General features: G+C 44.0%; 1 protein-coding gene across 4 annotated transcripts in view; it reads left to right on the forward strand.

Annotated features, from left to right (window-relative positions):
* The window catches only part of CD99L2 (CD99 molecule like 2), a 134,295-nt gene that overhangs the window by 100,688 nt on the left and 13,969 nt on the right, over nucleotides 1–19,638 (forward strand). For all 4 annotated transcript variants that reach the window (XM_030210624.1, XM_030210626.1, XM_030210625.1 and 1 more), the window contains 4 exons: nucleotides 8,727–8,792; nucleotides 9,287–9,316; nucleotides 10,656–10,775; nucleotides 19,564–19,629. In XM_030210624.1, the coding sequence (XP_030066484.1) occupies nucleotides 8,727–8,792; nucleotides 9,287–9,316; nucleotides 10,656–10,775; nucleotides 19,564–19,629 (282 nt within the window). The remainder of the gene's footprint in view (nucleotides 1–8,726; nucleotides 8,793–9,286; nucleotides 9,317–10,655; nucleotides 10,776–19,563; nucleotides 19,630–19,638) is intronic.

Genomic DNA, 19,638 nt, shown 5'->3' on the forward strand with positions numbered 1-19,638 from the left:
TGTTTTTATTGCAGGAGGTTGATGACGTCCCTCCTTTGTTTGGTTATTGCTCCGTTTCTGGGGCGTATGTTCTCTGTGAGGAAAGTTTGTTATTTTGCCTTTCTTATTCACTCTGCTTTGGAAATTTCATATACTGAAGGCAGAGGGGGCTGAGCATCCAGGAACACCATGTGCTTTCAGTGTTCTCTATCTCCACCTGCTGGTAGGTGGATACAACCCATCAGTTAATGGATTCATCTACTGTGACTAAAGGAAAGAAAATTATCAAGGTAAGAACCTACTTTTCCCTTTCTCTTACTCCCCTCACCCTCATAGCCTGACATCTCCCTCTCTATTTCTCCCAACACCCCCCCACCAGCATCTGCCTGTCCGTTCTCTCTCCCCTCCTACCCCTCCTCCATTGTCCAGTATTTCTTCCTTTCTCTTTCCTCCCACCCATTGTCCAGCATCTCTCCCTCAATCCCTTCTGCCCCTGGATCCAACACCTCCCTCTTTTCCCCCTCTTGTGCAGCATCTGTCCTTCCCTCTCCTCCACCTCCATGTCCAACATCTCTCCTCTCCCATTGTCCACTATCTCTCCTTCCCTCCCCCCATGTCAAACAATTATTCCTCCACCCCACCTTGCATCCCCCCCCCCCCCACTGCTGCTATCATAAGCTTAAATCACCAAATCTCCCAGAAAAGTAATATTGACTTACCCAGAGAAGCTTCCTCTTCTCTCAGAACTCCCTCAGAAATTAGAAACCCATATGGTATTTGTCACTAGAATGTTGTTCCCTTCTTCATCAAAGGCACTGCTTGTTTGATTTTTATTTTCTGTTTTGCAATGTATTTGCTTACTGATTTTCAGAGTTTGGCTTTCTGGGATATCAAACTACCAAAGGAAAATAGCTTTTGAAGTTTGATCTTAATTCTTGTCTTTCCTACTGGGTATATTTCTAATAATCCTATATTATTTTGCAGATTTGGTGATATCACACTTGTATTAGCTATACAGCATTTTGTAGCTTAACTAAACATCACTCCATCTTTCTATATTGCCTCTATCATTCCCTATGTCCCCCTTCTATCCACCCTTACCTTACCTTCATCCTTTCCATCTCCCCCTTACTTTCCCCTCCCCACCCTCCCCATTAGTAATGCATTTTCAGCCTTTCACTGTGTGGCTAGTCAGGGCTGGTGCTTGGGTCTCTGGGGCCCCGCTTCCCCCCCCCCCCCCCCCCGGGTCCAGCATCACCTTTCTCCCTCCCCCTTCTCCCACCCCACACCCTTTTTCAACTCAGTGCCTTAATTAGTGTCCAATATTTCCGTAATAAGCCATATGGGAAGAGATTGATGGGACCATTGGACACTAAAGGGTTAGGTGAACAAAAGTTGTTGTTTTTTTTTTTATTTTTTTTTATTGACAGCTTTTTAATTTATTTGAAAACTTCCCATATGTAGATATAAATATCATGAAATAAAATTGAATATTATTAAAACTGCTTAAAACATGTATTGTAGCTTGTGGAAACAGCACTAATAAAGGCTTTATTTTGTGCTCATTTTTCTACACTGTTCTATACAATACAGTAGTACATGGCCAAATTTCAGTGGATATCCTGTTTACTGATGGGTTCATCTTAACTGTTGTTGTAATCTGCCTTGGGATGCCTGGTGTTATAAAGATTGGAAGTAAAATTAAACTCTTCTTTCATTGGGGCACATGGAATCACATCTTCATCTCTTTTCTTTTGTACAAATGGATTATTCTATTTTCAGCATGTTTCAGGGACAAGTGGTTTTCATAAGTCAAAATAATAAAAATATTTTCTTTCATGCAGATCTGTCATTTGTTTTAACTTAACTAAATGGCCGCTGATTAACGGGCTGACGATCCACCAGCTTCTGATTTCATCTCGGAGTCTGCCCGCTGTTTGGCAGGGAACTGGCCCGATGCTGACCCTCGGGGACTGTGGAGATCAGGGGCTTCTCTTGCCACCTGTTCTGGAGCAAGCTGTTTCATGGAGCGGCTGGCTGTCGTCACTCTTTGCTGTTTCGGTGCCAACGGGCGGCCTGTTTGCTTTGTCGGTGCGGTTGCGGGAGCCAGGTCGGTGTGGGTTACTCGTTTGGGCCGGCGTTTTCTGGCTTTGGGCTTCCTTCGGTTCGTCCGTGCCGCCGGTTTCCTTTGCTTTGCGGGATTGCCCCCGGCATGCTCTGTCTGTGCCTCCCGTCACTCGACCTGCCGCTCGACCGCTGACCGTTGGATGCTGCGCTGTTGCCTCTCCCCCGTTCCTCGTTTTTTCCGTCGGGGAATCTGCTGCCTTTACGACCTTCTGGCCGACGTGTTGGAGCTGTTCCCCTGCTGTCATCGCTGGCTCTTCCTCTTCTGCCGGCCTGATGGAAGAGCAGTGGAGGAGGTCCTTGGCTTGGAGGACCCTGACGGTTGGGGCTGCAGAGGACGACCGTTTGATCCACCATCTTGATTCCTGCTCAGCTGACTCCGTTGCTGTGAATGACTGCCTTCCATCTCGTCATGCCTCTGCATGTTTCTTCTGTGCTTCTTTTGTTCCACCTGGGCGCTGTTGCAGTTCCCGTGTGAGGATCATCTTGCTGGTCCTGTTCGTGTCAATCTCCTTGTCTGGACCTCCATCATCCCTCCTGGCTTACCTGGACTTCTGCCGTCCATCTTTGACTCTCTTCCCTTTCCCTTCTTTCCCTGTTCTCCCGCTCTAATTAATGTAATGTACCTGTAACTGTATTTATTTTACTAGTTCATTGTAAGCCGCTTTGGGGCTGCAAAACTGTGGCAAAAGGCGGGGTATAAATGACCTGAAAATAAATAAATAATGCAGTCCATTGGTTTCCTTATATTTTGTCCTTGTGATGACTTATACTTTGCCAAAACCTGCCCCCCCCTACAGTAATGCCACCATCCCCCTCCAGCATACTAGAGCCCTACCTTGCTGCCCGCCCTGGTGGTGTAGTGGCTTCTGCAGGGGCAGGAAAGAATCCCACTCTTTCCTGCCTGCTGCCGCTACTCCGTCTCCGGCGCTCCCCGCATTTCACTTCTGTGCTGTGGGTGCTGCCGCCGCCATGTTTTCCCAAAATGGCTGCTGAGACTTCGGTGGAAGACTCTGCAGCCATTTTTAAAATACGGTGGGGCTGTCCACGGCACAGGAGAGAAAAGTGGAGAGCGCCGGAGACAGAGTAGTGGCAGCGGGCAGGAAAGAGTGGGATTCTTTCCTGCCCCCCACAGAGACCACTACACCACCAGGGTGGGTGGCAAGGTAGTAGAATGCAGGAGGGGGATGGCAGCATTACTGTGGCGTTGGGGGGCAGGGTAAGCATGACAATCTCTGGTGCCTCCTGAATGTTGGCGCCCCCTGCCATGCATACCCTGCTTACTGCATTCTGCCAGCCCTGTGGCTGGTTTTTCTTTGGCTTTTAATCAGCAGGGTCTCGAGCTTCTAGTATGTGAAGTGTCTGTTTACGCTTTCCAAAAATACTAGGACTAGGTGGCATGCGATGACGCTACAATGTAGTAAATTTAAAACAAATCGGAGAAAATCTTTCTTCACTCAACGTGTAATTAAACTCTGGAATTCGTTGCCAGAGAATATGGTAAAGGCGGTTAGCTTAGCGGAGTTTAAAAAAGGTTTGGACTGCTTCCTAAAGGAAAAGTCCATAAACCATTATTAAATGTACTTGGGGAAAATCCACTATTTCTGGGGTAAGCAGTATAAAATGTTTTGTACTTTTTTGGGATCTCGCCGGGTATTTGTGACCTGGATTGGCCACTGTTGGAAACAGGATGCTGGGCTTGATGGACCTTTGGTCTTTCCAAATTATGGCAATACTTATGTACTTATGTACAGTATCTCCATTCTTGAATCCACTCACACTATTCCTTTGTTTGCATGGTGTGAACTGGGTCCCCGGTGAACCCCATGGATCAGTGCAGTTCACTTTTGGCTGCATGCCTGTCAGCCTTGCCTGTGACATTTCTGATATCAGTGTCACAGACTAGATGAATGGACTGATAGAAGTGAGAACATTAACACTTTTTGATATCATGAAACACACTGAAAACAAACAGTATATCAACTTATTTTCTTTCAGGTGAATATTCAGCTGGTGGCAGTGACTGTCATTTTAAATGCTTAGGGCCAAATTCTATATATGGTGGTAAGAGTTACGTGCATTAAGTTGGGCATGCACCCAATTTAATGCGTATAACTCAATTGAGTAACGAGCCAATCGGTTCTGATGATTAGTGATAACCAATTAGCACTAATTGGCAATAATTAAGATTTATGCACATATCATATTCTATAACGATATGTGTGTAAATCCTAATGCATATATATTTGGGAGCATGGATAGAGGTGTTTTGGGGGGCATTCCCAAATGTTATGTGTGTTGATATAGAATATGGCCAAACTCTGCCTACCTGTAGGTGCCTGCATTTAAGCCTGTTCATAGGAGGCCTAATTGCAGATGCCTAGAGTTAGGCGCAGTTTATACCTAAGCGTAATTCTGTAAAGGATGCATACTCTTTATAGAATCGTGCTGTGTTAAATTCTCAGCACTGATTTTTAGGCTCTACTTATTTACCCCTTTCTTCCTAAATTAGAGTCGCATATTCAGTGTTAGGCCACTTCCAGGCACCGACAGTAAATAACAGAGTCATTGGTGATATCCAGAAGTTATGTGGATATGGATGGTACTCAGAGACACGCTGTGGTGGAACGGGAGCACCAATGCTTGGTGATTTGTATTGCTGCACTATGATACTCTTTTTCTTCAGGGTATTTCCCTTAGTTGGCCAGCAAGTGATTGTTACAGCTATAATGTAGAGGTCAAACAAGGTCTGTTTTTTTTTTGTTTGTTTTTTAGCTACAGTCCCCAAAAGGGAAAAGTAACCTGCAGTGTCATTGGTCAAACACCCATAGTGCTAATGCCCTGGGCCCTGATTGGCCCTGAAGCCAAAGACCTAGTCCAGAATGTGCTAGAACTCCTCTGTCTCAGTTGGGTGTGTGGTGGGAGTTGACCTCTGCGCTGAAGCCCTGTTCAATTTCTGTGAGCATTTTCTTTATCCTGACCTCCATAGGTAGTAAAAAGTGTTCTGCTAGATTTAACACCAAATCCTTGTTATTTTATCTGTTCCTGTTTAAACTTTTGCTGTTCATTGTTCTACTTTTTTTGATAATAAACCTATTGGTTTGTTAGCTCTGTTTCCTGGACTAACTAAGAATCATGGCAGTTTGTGTTCTCGGTCTATGGGTGTGGTGGAACCCCTAGGACTGTGGCCCCAGTGTCCCTAGAAACCACAAGGGAAATAACTTGCAGGTAGGAGAACTTGTCCAGAGGCCAGCAGGACCCAGCAGTCGGGTGGAGGGTGTGCCAGTGTAGGGGCACAGGTGCAGGCGGGCCTGGGTAGCGCTGAGCCAGACCCTCCAGGTGGCTGCAGAGTTAACCCCAGGTGGGTGCTAGGGGTAACGCTAAGGCGTTATACCACATAGCTAACCAGAAGAATTAGGATTACTGTTTAAGCAGCCCTACTTGCCTGGTTAGCTATGCACAAACAAGCACTGAATATTGTTAGTGCCACATAACTTCCGGGACAACTCTAACTCCGCCCCGGCTCTGCCTGGACAATGCAGTGGCAGCCAGGCCAGTTAAGTGCTGATTAATAATCCTTCCTGAGGGGCTCAGTGTGAATTAACAAGGCAAGAGCTTCTCCTGCCTGGTTAAATCCTTGTAAATATCAAGCCCTTTATATTTACCGAATTGTACCTTCACTCAGCATTGTTCTGCCCCAAAGGGGATGAATTAATGCAAGAAGGACCATTTTTAGCTCACGAGAACATGTTAGCTAGAATTACAATTTATTTTTATCAAACTAAAAACCTGCAGCTTTGGTTGAAGAATTATGTACTATACATGATTTTGTATCAAATATTCCTTCAGGCACTTGTTCTTGAAAAGAGGCCACCTTGCCGTATCTTAAGTACATGAAGCTGCCATTCTATTTCGTAGGCTTTTTGGATAATATATCTCTCATCAGTGATGTAGCCAAGGGAGGGGGAATGGGCCCCCTTATTTTGGACTCAGGCCCTCTTCAAACCTGCACTGCACCCGTTAAATGGCTGGTGGGGATGCTGAGGCCCCACCAGCCAAAGAAGTTCACTGCTGAGCCGCTTCCCCTCCCCCTCCCCCCCCCTTCCTCGCACTGCTGCAGTAACCTGGAAGCCGGCGGGGTGCCGTTGATGCCGGGACTCCTTGCCCATGCTCAGTTTGCACAAGAACTCAGCGTGCTTATGGAGCCCCGGAGTCGGCGGCTGGAGTCACCTGATAACTTCAGGGTTACTGCAGCCCCATGAGGAGGGGGGGAGTGGTTTGACAGTGAATTTCTTTTGCTGGCAGAGCTTTGGCATCCTCACCAGCAAAGCTATACTTTCTAATGCACCGAGTGAGGGAGGGATACATTGCCCCGTTAGTCCATCTCTCTCCCCCCACCCCCCCCCTCACACAAATCAGAGGGCTGGCTATGCCCCTGCCTCTCATACATAGTCACAGTTTTTCCTTTTGCTGAGTCTCATTTTGGAGTTCAGTGTAAAAACCGGGTTACCAAGGACAGGATACTGCACACAGTGGATGTAAACTTTGTTCATGACTTGCTTCATATCTCAGCTTTGTTTTCTACATGAACGTATAATAACTCTTCCTCTCTATGATTCCCTAATGTGTCTGTGCACATGGACCTTATTCTACCACAACATTTCTGTATTTGCTCATAACCGGAATTGGCGAATGCCTTTATGGTACTATGTAAGCCACATTGAGCCTGCAAATAGGTGGGAAAATGTGGGATACAAATGTAACAAATAAATACATAAGTATTGCCATACTGGGAAAGACCAAAGGTCCATCAAGCCCAGCATCCTGTCTCCAACAGTGGCCAATCCAGGTCACAAATACCTGGCAAGATCCCAGAAAAGTACAAAACATTTTATACTGCTTATCCCAGAAATAGTGGATTTTCCCAAGTCCATTTAATAATGGTTTATGGAAGCTGTCCAAACCTTTTTTAAACTCCGCTAAGCTAACCGCCTTTACCACATTCTCTGGCAACGAATTCCAGAGTTTAATTACACGTTGAGTGAAGAAACATTTTCTCCGATTCGTTTTAAATTTACTACATTGTAGCTTCATCGTATGCCCCCTAGTCCTAGTATTTTTGGAAAGCGTAAAGAGACGCTTCACATCTGCCCGTTCAACTCCACTCATTATTTTATAGATCTCTATCATATCTCCCATCAGCCACCTTTTCTCAAAGCTGATGAGCCCTAGCCGCTTTAGCCTTTCCTCATAAGGAAGTCGCCCTTCTCTGCACCTTTTCTAATTTCACTATATCTTTTTTCAGATGTGGTGACCAGAATTGAACACAATATTCGAGGTGCGGTCGCATCATGGAGCGATACAAAGGCATTATAACTTCCTCATTTTTGTTTTCCATTCCTTTCCTAATAATACCTAACATTCTATTTGCTTTCATAGCCGCAGCAGCAGCACACTGAGCAGAAGGTTTCAACGTGTTATCAACGACAACACCTAGATCCCTTTCTTGGTCCGTGACTCCCAACGTGGAACCTTGCATGACGTAGCTATAATTGGGGTTCCTTTTTCTCACATGCATCACTTTGCACTTGCTCACATTAAACATCATCTGCCATTTAGACGCCCAGTCTCCTAAGGTCCTCTTGTAATTTTTCACAATCCTCCCGCGATTTAACGACTTTGAATAACTTTGTGTCATCAGCAAATTTAATTACCTCACTGGTTACTCCCATCTCTAGGTCATTGATAAATATGTTAAAAAACAGTGGTCCTAACACGGACCCCTGGGGAACCCCACTAACTACCCTTCTCCATTGAGAATACTGACTATTTAACCCTACTCTCTGTTTTCTATCTTTTAATCAGTTTTTAATCCACAGTAGAACACTACCTCCTATCCCTTGACTCTCCAATTTCCTCTGGAGTCTTTCATGAGGTACTTTGTCAAACGCCTTCTGAAAATCCAGATACACAATATCAACCAGCTCACCTTTATCCACATGTTTGTTCACCCCTTCAAAGAAATGTAGTAGTTTGGGAGGCAAGATTTCCCTTCACTAAATCCATGTTGACTTTGTCTCATTAATCCATGCTTTTGAATATGCTCTGTAATTTTGTTCTTAATAATAGTCTCTACCATTTTGCCCAGCACTGACGTCAGACTCACCGGTCTATAATTTCCAGGATCTCCTGTGGAACCCTTTTTAAAAATCGGCGTTACATTGGCCACCCTCCAATCTTCCGGTACCACGCTTGATTTTAAGGATAAATTACATATTACTAACAATAGCTCCACAAGCTCATTTTTCAGTTCTATCAGTACTCTGGGATGAATACCATCCGGTCCAGGAGATTTGCTACTCTTCAGTTTGTAGAACTGCCCCATTATATCCTCCAGGTTTACAGAGAATTCATTAAGTTTCTCCGACTCGTCAGCTTCGAATACCATTTCTGGCACCGGTATCCCACCCAAATCTTCCTCGGTGAAAAAAAACAGTGTCTACCTTTTTGAGCACTTTAGAAACATGTGCAGTGTATTCCTTGTGATTGTGACACCAGATGTGGATGTGGAGTTTCTGTGGAGGAAGATGCTTCATGAAGTAAAATGTGTCATGTCTTTTCAGGTTTTTCCGATTCAGATCTTGCAGATATTCTTGATGATGGAAGCTATAAGCCCGATAAGAAGAAAGGTAAGCATTTAAGTGCTTGGAAGAGGATGATGCCCCTTGTTCCTTCCCCACATACACAGGGTTTATTTACCGTTATTTCTAGGAGTACAAGAATGCACATGAAGTGAAAGATCAGTTTAAAAGTATACCTCTGAATGCCTACCACAATAGCTATGTTTTTACTATATGTTTACATCTGATGTGAGAGAGATTTTGAGAGGGAATTCCAGAGGTGAAAGATAGCAGAACCTTCATCCTCATGATCAGTTTTGGGGGGATTATATTCAGTTTGTGCAACACCATGGGTGTAAACCACAGTGTCCTATGGTATTAGCCGTCAAAGGCAGTGGTCAGATGAACAGCAGCTTCAATGTAAGGCATTCTCCTAGACCTTTAAGCAGAATTGCAAACCAATGCAAGCAATTAGTCACAAGGAAGCAATTAATCATTTTCTAGATGCTTAACTCTTAAAACGTGTTTAATGGATTAATTCTAAATATAGTCATCTTTTCTAGGTGGAGATGGCGGTGGTGATTCTGCATCAGGTATGTATTCTGTTCAACAGAAAACAACAGCTCTAACTTGTGCAGAGCACTTCAGATAAATCAGGGGCGGCCTGCAGGGGGGATGCAGAGGGAGGCAAGGCCATGTGCACTGTGACACCTTATTTGTATGAGTCACTAGGGGCTAAAAAACAGGACCACGCATAAAAAACCGTCGCTTGGTAGGGCTGGCCCTGAGCAAAATAATTCTGCTTATTTTGGGGACAGAAAAGCATTTGTCCCAGGGAAAGCGGAGTGGCTTAAAAGAGCAGCAAAGATATTTGGAATGGCGCAGGGGCAGACTGAGAATGGTCTGGGCCCCCAGGCACTGGGGATGGTCTGGGCCCCCCCCCCCCCCCGCCCAGCCGCTGCCTGACACCCCCCCCTACCACCACGCCAGTGCCCGACACCCCCCCCTACCACCACGCCACTGCCCTACCTCCACAGCCGATGCCCCTCTGCCCCAGTCCTACCTGAAGGGCCCTAGTGGTCTCTGCAGGGGGGGGGGGGGGGGAGGAACATGTTCTTTCCTGCCCACTGTGCTGCTGCTAGTCCCCTGCCTGCTGGCACCGCTGTGTTTTCAGAATGGCAGCTGAGACTTCCCGCGGTACTCTCACAGGTCTCGATAGTCTTGCGAGACTTCTGCAGTGAGTCTCGGCCACCATTATTAAAGTACGGCAGTGTCAGGCAGGGGGAATAGCAGCAGCACAATGGGCAGGAAATAACATTTCTCCCCCCCCCCCCTCGCAGAGGCCACTAGATCACCAGCGGCACGTCTTTAAAGGTAGGACCAGGGAGGGCTGTAGTGTGTGGTAGGCATCTGGGCAGAGTCTCTGGGCCCCTGGGCACTGCTCGGTTGCCCGGATGGTTAGTCCGCCCCTGAAATGGAGAAATTGGAAGCAGTGTTGCAAGAACGTGAAGAAATTTGATAGTGTGGTCATCATTTTAGGAGTATCTAAATGCCTAGGCTAGTAGACAATAAGATCTTTTTTTAGGGGGGGAAGGGAATTATAGCCGCATGGTGTGAATGGTAGTAGAGAACTGGCTATATTGAAGGAATCTTTTGGTTCTTATCTGGGCATGATTTAGCATTGCAGAATGTGTCTGGATAGTCACCTTATTTTATACACTTGTATCCCCCTGGTGGTGGTTGGTTGGAACTGGTGGTGTCGAGGTTGGTTCTATGTTTATTATTGAGGCTGATTCCTGGGGGGAGGGGAGGGGAAATTACAAATAAAAAGTTGAAAGAAAGAAAAGCATTTGCTTGCACATAAGAACTGTAACTGTTATGTGAAGGATTTGTTCATTTAAAGTCTGATTTCTGTTTGTTTTGTCGTGGCAGACAGCATGGCAGAGACTGGGACGATAGCAGGAATAGCCAGTGCGTTGGCCATGGCTCTGATCGGCGCTGTATCCAGTTACATCTCCTACCAACAAAAGAAATTTTGCTTTAGCATACAACGTAAGTTGCCTGAGTATAATAGTAGGCCATTTCCCAACCTCTGCAAAACTTTTTTCCTCAGGTTTGGTGGTGGCCTAAGAAATAGTATCACACTGCTATTACGAGTTAAAGGAGGCCATTTAAAATGTAGCCACATGGAATGGATGAGCAGCCTAGTGGTTAGAGCACTAGGCTGACAAGAAAGAAAGTCTGGTTCAAATCCTGTTGCTGGCCCTTTGACACACTTAACCCTCCAGTGCACTGCCCCAGGTACAAAATAAGTGCCTGCATATAATTTGTAAACTGCTTTGATTGTATCCACAGACAGGCAGTATATCATATCCCATCCCCTTTCTCAGGTAAAAACTTAGATTGTGAGCCCTCCAGAGTCAGAAAAATAGTCCAGTGTACCTGACTATATTGAAAAGGTGTCAGCTACATCCAAAGAAATCAGAGGATGTGGCCAGTATGCATGAAGAAAGCAGTGAAATTTCCTGTATCTGTTCCTTTCTAAATCTGACACTTGCAGTGTAGCCAGTGGCAGACGTATTTAACATTTGCTCAATACACACATGTATTTCTGTTAGTTTATGCACATATAGGGGTAAATTCTATTAAGTGGTGCTGAAATTTTTACGTGCTGAGCACTATTCTATAAAGGGTATACGTCCTTTATAGAATAGCGCTTAGGGCATACACCGTGCCTAACTTTAGGTGCCATAAGTACATAAGTATTGCCATAGTGGGACAGACCAAAGGTCCATCAAGTCCAGCATCCTGTTTCCAACAGTGATCAATCCAGATCACAAGTCCCTGGCAAGATACCAAAAAAGTACAATACATTTTATGCTGCTTATCCTAGAAATAAGCAGTGGATTTTCCCCAAGTCCACGGACTTTTCCTTTAGGAAGTTATCCAAACCTTTTTTTTAAACCCCATTAAGCTAACTGCTTTTACTACATTCTCTGGCAATGAATTCCAGAGCTTAATTACACGCTGAGTGAAGAAACATTTTTTCTGATTCGTTTTAAATTTACTACTTTGTAGCTTCATTTCGTGCCCCCTAGTCCTAGTATTTTTGGAAAGAGTAAACAAGCGATTCACGTCTACCTGCTCCACTCATTATCTCTCCTTAGCCGTCTTTTCTCCAAGCTGAAGAGCCCTAGCCGCTTTAGCCTTTCCTCAGGGAAGTCATTCCATCCCCTTTATCATTTTCGTCGCCCTTCTCTGTACCTTTTCTAATTCCACTATATCTTTCTTGAGATGTGGTGACCAGAATTGAATACAATATCTGAGGTGGTGTCGCATCATGGAGCGATACAAAAGCATTATAACATCCTCATCTTTGTTTTCCATTCCTTTCCTAATAATACCTAATATTCTGTTTGCTTTCTTAGCTGCCGCTGCAAACTGAGCAAAGGGTTTCAACGTATCATCAATGAGGACGCCTAGAACCCTTTCAGATTTTGGATGTTTTTTGCAAAATGTTCAAAGTCGGACGTAGACATCATATCGAAAATGCCCCTCCATGTGACTTTGTAAATTTAAATGTTTTGAAAATAATCACAAATGTGATTCAGAGGTAGTAAGATCATCTGGTATGGATTATATTGCACTACCAAATGCAAATATGGAGGAAATTGCTTTTGGCTACTGCAAAGCTTATCCCATACTACAGCAAACAAGTTTACACACACACACTCTTTCATCCATTCTCATGGTCCTTCCTCGGAGCAGTCACAGACAGAAAGTGGAGGAGTGGCCTAGTGGTTAGGGTGGTGGACTTTGGTCCTGAGGAACTGAGTTCGATTCCCACTTCAGGCACAGGCAGCTCCTTGCGACTCTGGGCAAGTCACTTAACCCTCCATTGCCCCATGTAAGCCGCATTGAGCCTGCCATGAGTGGGGAAAGCGTGGGGTACAGATGTAACAAAAATAAAATAAATTCAGTCATTCCATTGTCAGCTACCATACAATGGTGACATCTAGTGACTAGATTGAGGGTGTGCAGGGATGAGGTGATTGAGGAACTCTGTGGCCCTCAGCTGAGAACAGTCACTGCCGTATTGAGCTTGTCTAAGTTGATTTCAATTGTTCACTGCCCTGATACTTGTTTTGAAGGATAGTCCATCAAATCTATTAACATATTTAATGGAAGAGGAAAATCCTGAAGCAGCAGTGCAGAAAGGCTTATGGTGACAGTCCAACAGTGACCAGGTCTGATTCAGCTGGAAGCCAGGAGGACCTTCTGAACCAAACCTCCTACACTAGCCAGCACAAAACATTTCAAGCAAAGAATGCCATTTATTTATGTAATAATCTTTTTATTGAAAACCAAACCAACAAGGCAACATGTCACAATAAGCAATATTATCCAGAGTACACCCACCCAACAGCTCTCTAAACCCGCCCCTGCCCGTCCCCCCCCCCCCCCCCCCCCCCCCCACTTTGTGAAAGCAAACAAACCATAACCATGGGTTACACATTCAACAATCAGCTATGGGACTCAAGGGGAAACATTTCAGTATCTACTCCAGATATGCTGAGTTCGGGATTATGGAAAGCCCTTACCTCACAACTCAATTTGTGGCTTTACTCAAAATTTATAGACATTTCCCCTGACATTTACAGTAACAAAATGTTAACAAGTGTTAAAAAGATATGGATGTATCCGGATGTTACTAAAACAACTCAGGAAAGGAGAAGAGTTTTTTTTTAGCCCTTGGGAAAGAAGCTCTAGCCATAGGAGCTTCTTTATATTTAAATTACCCCTGCAAATGTGTAATAAAATATCTAGGGCTTAAATATATCTTCCTTCAACCTGAACAATTAACTGCTTTTCTTAATCAAAAAAAGTTGGGACAGCTTAATTCCAGTGTTAAGTAAGATTGAGTAAAAAACAAAAAAGGTCAGGTTAATGTGTGTTATGCTATATACATATGAATGTTTTCCTTTTTATTTTTCTTTAAATTCTCTCCTGAATTCGTAACTCCCCTCCCCAATTTTGTGGTCTAAAGAGGGCATTAATAATTTTTCTTTAAGATGGATAATGTATTGCCTGTATTACCTAATCAAGAATTGTTACTTGTTGAAAAACGATGAAATAAATAACATTTTTAAAATTATTATTATTTTATATTTAACAAGTGTTGCCTACGTGCAAAGGATGGGGAAGAAAGGGACATGGTGTCAGATTTTGTACTTCCTATAGTTAGTCTTCATAGGTTTTTGCTGGGTATTAAACTCATAGAGCTTTATTCACTGACAGTTTTGTCATAGACAAACAAATGGGGAGTGTTATTAATAAAGCAAATCTGTCAAGCAACACTGATTTATTTCATATTTTTTATTTCATTAAAACAGTTAAGTAGAGAGGTGTGGTAGCCGTGTTAATCCACTCTTAAGGTTATCAATAGAAATCAAACAAAATAAAACATGGAAAAGAAAATAAGATGTTACCATTTTTATTGGACATAACTTAATACATTTCTTGATAAGCTTTCGAAGGTTGCCCTTCTTCCTCAGATCGGAAATAAGCAAATGTGCTAGCTGACAGTGTATATAAGTGAAAACATTCAAGCATTACTATGACAGTAAAATAGATACCATTGGAGATTCTACATGGAATGTTGCTACTATTGGAGATTCTACATGGAATGTTGCTATTCCACTAGCAACATTCCGTGTAGAAGGCTGCGCAGGCTACGTCAGACTCACAGAAGCAGAAGCCTGCGCGGCCACGTTGGCGATCTACAAGGGCCAACTTCTACATGGAATGTTGCTAGTGGAATAGCAACATTCCATGTAGAATCTATAGAAATCAAACAAAATAAAACATGGAAAAGAAAATAAGATGATACCTTTTTTATTGGACATAACTTAATACATTTCTAGATTAACTTTCGAAGGTTGCCCTTCTTCCTCAGATCGGAAATAAGCAAATGTGGTAGCAGATAGTATATATAAGTGAAACATCCAAGCATTACTTTGACAGTCTGACAGGGAGGGTGGGAGGGTGGGGGTGGGTAGGAGGTATGCATGGGGACATCAAAGCAATTGAAACCCTCTTGGGTAGACAGCATCCATTTTCCTCTTAAGGACGTTTAAGCAGGAATCCCCAAACCTGTTCCATTTTATTTTCTCAAAAATTATGCTGCAGGATAAAGCCTACATCTATACCATTCAGGCAAGCCATGTAGAATATTTGAGAGGAATTAAGGTGTTTACTGCATCTCAAGTGGAGAGATTTTTTTTTTAACTTAGATTGTGAGCCCTCCTGCAACAGAGAAATATCCAGCGTACCTGAATGTAACTCACCTTGAGCTACTACTGAAAAGGTGTGAGCAAAATCTAAATAAATAAACAATTATTTTAGTTTGAAATACATCTATTTGGGCTGGTAAACAATTGACTTTACAAAAGAACTAGGTAACTGAAATACATATCTAGGATTTTGTAAAACAGGAGATTTCTAGAAGGGCAGGATAAAATCCATTAATTGAATTGTACTAAGGGAACACCTTGTACTACTTTCAAGATTCACAATATTAAAAATAACAAACTTTACAATTGTAAACACAGTATTGTGACACACTTAATGTAAGGCCTCCCTCTGCCAATCCCTGGAGGATCTATCATCTTCCTTCTGGGAAGGGAAATTTAAACTCCCCCCCCCCCCCCTTCTGTTTAGAAAAGGGGATGAGAAAGAGGCTTCCCGATGCAGCCCCTACTCAGCAGCGGCTGGAGAGAAACATCATCTGTGGCAGCAGTCCAGACCTTGAATGTTGAAACAAGGAAGAGTGAGAACTGGGAGTAGCAGTGAAGTGAGCCATGACTGCATTGGCAGCTGTGGCAGGAGAACAGGGTTGCAGCCAGAAGAACCCTGCTCCCTACTGGCATCCTGAAAGGCAGAGATAGGAAGAATTAACCCTTCCCTCCTAGTGGAGTCCAGAGGAGACCAGGGAGCAGATGGCAGAAGAAAATGCCCAGGGAAGAGCAGAAAGCTATGCTGCCCATCCAAGGAAGAGAGAAGGCTGAGCTGAAGAGAAGCTGTAACCTGTGAAGAGACCCAGGACAGTGGGAAGTAACAAGCCAGGAAGCTGGCTAGAGGAGTGCTCAGAGCTGCCTGTGGAACTGAAGCTGTCCTGCAAGCTATAGATAACCAGCAGCAAGAGAGATGCAGACAGTTTGTGCAAGAGAAGCTGTGAGAAGGTTCTGTCAGGAAAGCAACCTGCCTTTAACAGAAAGTGTGAGAGCTGTTAAGAGTTAGAAGCTACTGATTATGAAGAGAGGAACATCTGCTCCAGAAGGGACTGCAAAGTCAGTGCAGAAGAAAGACATTGTCTAGGGAAGGAAGTACACTAGTTTTTAGTTAGTTAAAATAGATTTATTTCTAGTTGAGTCACAGTGTTAAAGTCATGCACACACCCAGTGGCGTTCCTAGGGGGGCTGACACCCGGGGCGGATCGCCGATGCACCCTGGCCCCCGGGTGCAACGCCCCCCCCCCAGGCGAAAGAACCCCCCCCCGGGTGCACGCCGCTGGGGGGGGGGGGGGGGGGTGTGCCATGCGCCTGTCGGCTCTTTGTTTTCATGCTCCCTCTGCCCAGGAACAGGAAGTAACCTGTTCCAGGGCAAAGGGCACCCCCCCCCGCCACCGTCCCCCCCTTGGTACGCCACTGCACACACCATGAGTAGGCATACTTCGTTGTGCAAGGCCTGGAACTCCTGTGGCCTGTTAGACAGGTGCAACATGGGACAAGAAGCAAAAGAACATCTGCATGGAGCTAAGGAAGGAAATGTGGAACCGGAGAAGGTGAGTCTGTTTGGTCAGCTATAGAGCACCTTTTCAAGACAGTGTTTGAAATTTAAATGAATATAACCATATTTGTTAATCTACACTGTACTTTGCCTCCGTATCGCTCCAAGGTGTGACCTCACCTTCAGTATTGCATTCAATTCTGGTTGCAGAATTAGAAGAGGCTCAAAGAGGAGTGACCAAAATGAAAAAGGGAGATGAAACTGCTCCCATGTGAGGAAAGACTAAGGCTAAAGTGGCGTACCTAGGTTGGCTGCCTCCCGGGGCGGGTTGCCACTACGCCCCCGTGCATCACCCCCCCCCCCTCAGTGTATCTTCCACCTCCCCCACTTCAAAGCGCATCATCCTCACCACCTGCAGGTGCATGGAGCAGTTGTGTTGCTGTTGGGTCTGCCGGTCCCCTGCCGCAGAACAGGAAGTAACGTCAAAGAGGGCAGGGAACCGGCGGAGCCGACGGCTGAGTGAGTGCTCTGTGGGACCCCCCTGGCTGCCTGCACCAGGGCAGCCTGTCCACACCGCCCTGCCCTTGGTACGCTAGAGGTCTAAAGAGGTTAGGGCTCTTCAGCTTGGAAAAGAGGCGGCTGAGGAGGGGGCGGGATATGATTGAAGTCTATAAAATCCTGAGTGGTGTAAAATGGGTAAAAGTGAATTGATTTTTCACTCTTTTAAAAAAAGTTCAAAGACTAAGGGACACTCAATGAAATTACATGGAAATACTTTTAAAACAAATAGGAGGAACTATTTTTTCACTCACAGAATGAAACTCGTTACTGGAGAATGTGGTAACAGTGGTTAGCGTATCTGGGTTTTAAAAAGGTTTGGACAATTTCATGAAGGAAAAGGCCATAGTCTGTTATAAAGATTGACATGGGGGAAGCTGCTGCTTGCCCCGGGATTGGTAGCATGGAATGTTGCTACGAATTGGGTTTTCCAGGTACTTGTGACCTGGATTGGCCACTGTTGGAAGCCGGATACTGGGCTAGATGGACCATTGGTCTGACCCAGTATGGCTATGCGTATGTTTCATTACAGAAAATAGAACATGTTATAATTGAGTCATAGGTTTGATTTTTGGATGAAATAATTCACTCATGAGGTCCTATCATCAATATCTTTGCCAAGTGGTCAAAGCTTTACAGTCAAATCTGAAACCAGAGTATTAGGGGTCTTGCTTAATTCTAAACTCACCTTGTCTTCCCATATTAATCAGCTATGGAAGAAAACACTATTCAAAATGAGACGGCTACGTCTAGTCAGACCATTCTTCAATCAAAAGGCCTTCGCACTACTAGTCCAAATGTTAGTCCTACTTCACTTGGATTACTGTATCATTCTATTGGTATCAAGTGTCAATATCAGAAAAAAAACTGCAAATCATACAGAAGACTAATATACAGATTGAATAGATATACTAGTGTTGCTCATCTAAACAAACTGCACTGGCTTCCCATAGCAGAAAGACTCAGGTTCAAAGCTGCTTGTTTAGTTTTTCAAATCTTTACAGGGCTTCACCTCTGAACTAAGACTGCTTCGCTATATCTGGTCCACTCTAACAGACTGAAACAACTAATGCTAGCCTCAGCATTTGACAGGGCAATTTGAAATCAGAAGATTTTCAGCTCTCTAGTCCCTGTACTTGGAGTCAAAATATGGAAATCTCTATTTCCATCAGAAGAGAAAACAGCTACCTCAACTTCAGGAAGAGGCTAAAAACCTTTCTCTTCCCAAAGACTGCTTCATAATAATCCATCATGATTTCTGCTTCCTAGTATCATCCATTATCCTTTCCTTTAATGTTTTTAGTCTCATGCATTACACCAATGGCATCTAATGTTTCTCACATCTCACACTAACACTATCTGCTTTTGTCTCACCTACAATGTGAACATCACTGAACCCTGGAAAGGGGATATTAGTGGTATACAAGAATTGAAATGAATGTCTTCATAGATTGAAGGTTTATTATAAACGTAGCTATGGGTCAGTGATATACATGAAAACTGGATTTGGATCTGATTACTCATTTATCCAAAATCCAAGCTCAAGGTATTACTCTGCCCAGGAGGACTTACAATTCAAGTCTTGTATATAGGATAATGGAGGGTTAAGTGACCTGCCCAAGGTCACAAAAAGTGGGATTTAAACTCTAGCTTTCCTGGCTCTCATCACTGTTCTAATCACTAGGCCACACACCCCACTCAGCCAACTGGTAATGAATTATAACCATATAATGATTACATCTGAACCCCACCTTGATTTTAAAAGCCTTGCTATGAGTATAATCCCCAACTACTTGAAATGCACTGAACTTTGCTAAAAATTATAATCCTTCTGCACTGACTTTTTCCCATCTTTGCTGCCCTTTTAACTTAAGGGAAAGAGGATGGGACTTGATATACCACCTTTCTGTGATTACAATTCAAGCAGTTTACATATTATATACAGGTAGTTATTTTGTACCTGAGGCAGTGGGAATCGAACCCAGTTCCCTTGGTTCTCAGATCACTGCCCTAACCATTAGGCTACACCTCCACTCATAAAACCAAATTCTGAACTGGAGTCTGCAAACATGACAGGGAGACTGCACACCTCATGGTTAACTGAATTTACAGAATTGATTTCTCACCTTTTCACAAGTCTGTGCATATATACAATTAAAAAAAAAATCATAGTCATTTTCAGCGAATACAATTATTAGAACGTAACCAAAACCTTCAGAATTAAAATCTCCACCAGCCTCACGCCTATGCGAACAGTGGCAAGGTTGCCTTAGTGGAGAATATTTTGGGCTGCAGCCACGCAACATGGAGGCTATCTGCCTTTCTGCTTAGTTCTGTAACAGCTGCAACTCTGTCCTCTCACCATGGAATCAGGTGAAGGTTTTTGGTTTCTTGGAGTCATTAGGGCAAAAGTATGGAGCTTGCTTCAAAATGTGTTCCCTATAATCTGGGAGGTGCACTAATCCATTTGTTTCTTATCTTTTTTGCTCTACAGAAGGTCTTAATGCAGAGTATGTAAAGGGAGAAAACATGGAGGGTGTGGTCACTGAAGAACCACCAGGTAAAAAAA

The sequence above is a fragment of the Microcaecilia unicolor genome, chromosome 7 (assembly GCF_901765095.1).
Source record: "Microcaecilia unicolor chromosome 7, aMicUni1.1, whole genome shotgun sequence".
Classification (NCBI taxonomy): Eukaryota; Metazoa; Chordata; class Amphibia; order Gymnophiona; family Siphonopidae; genus Microcaecilia; species Microcaecilia unicolor.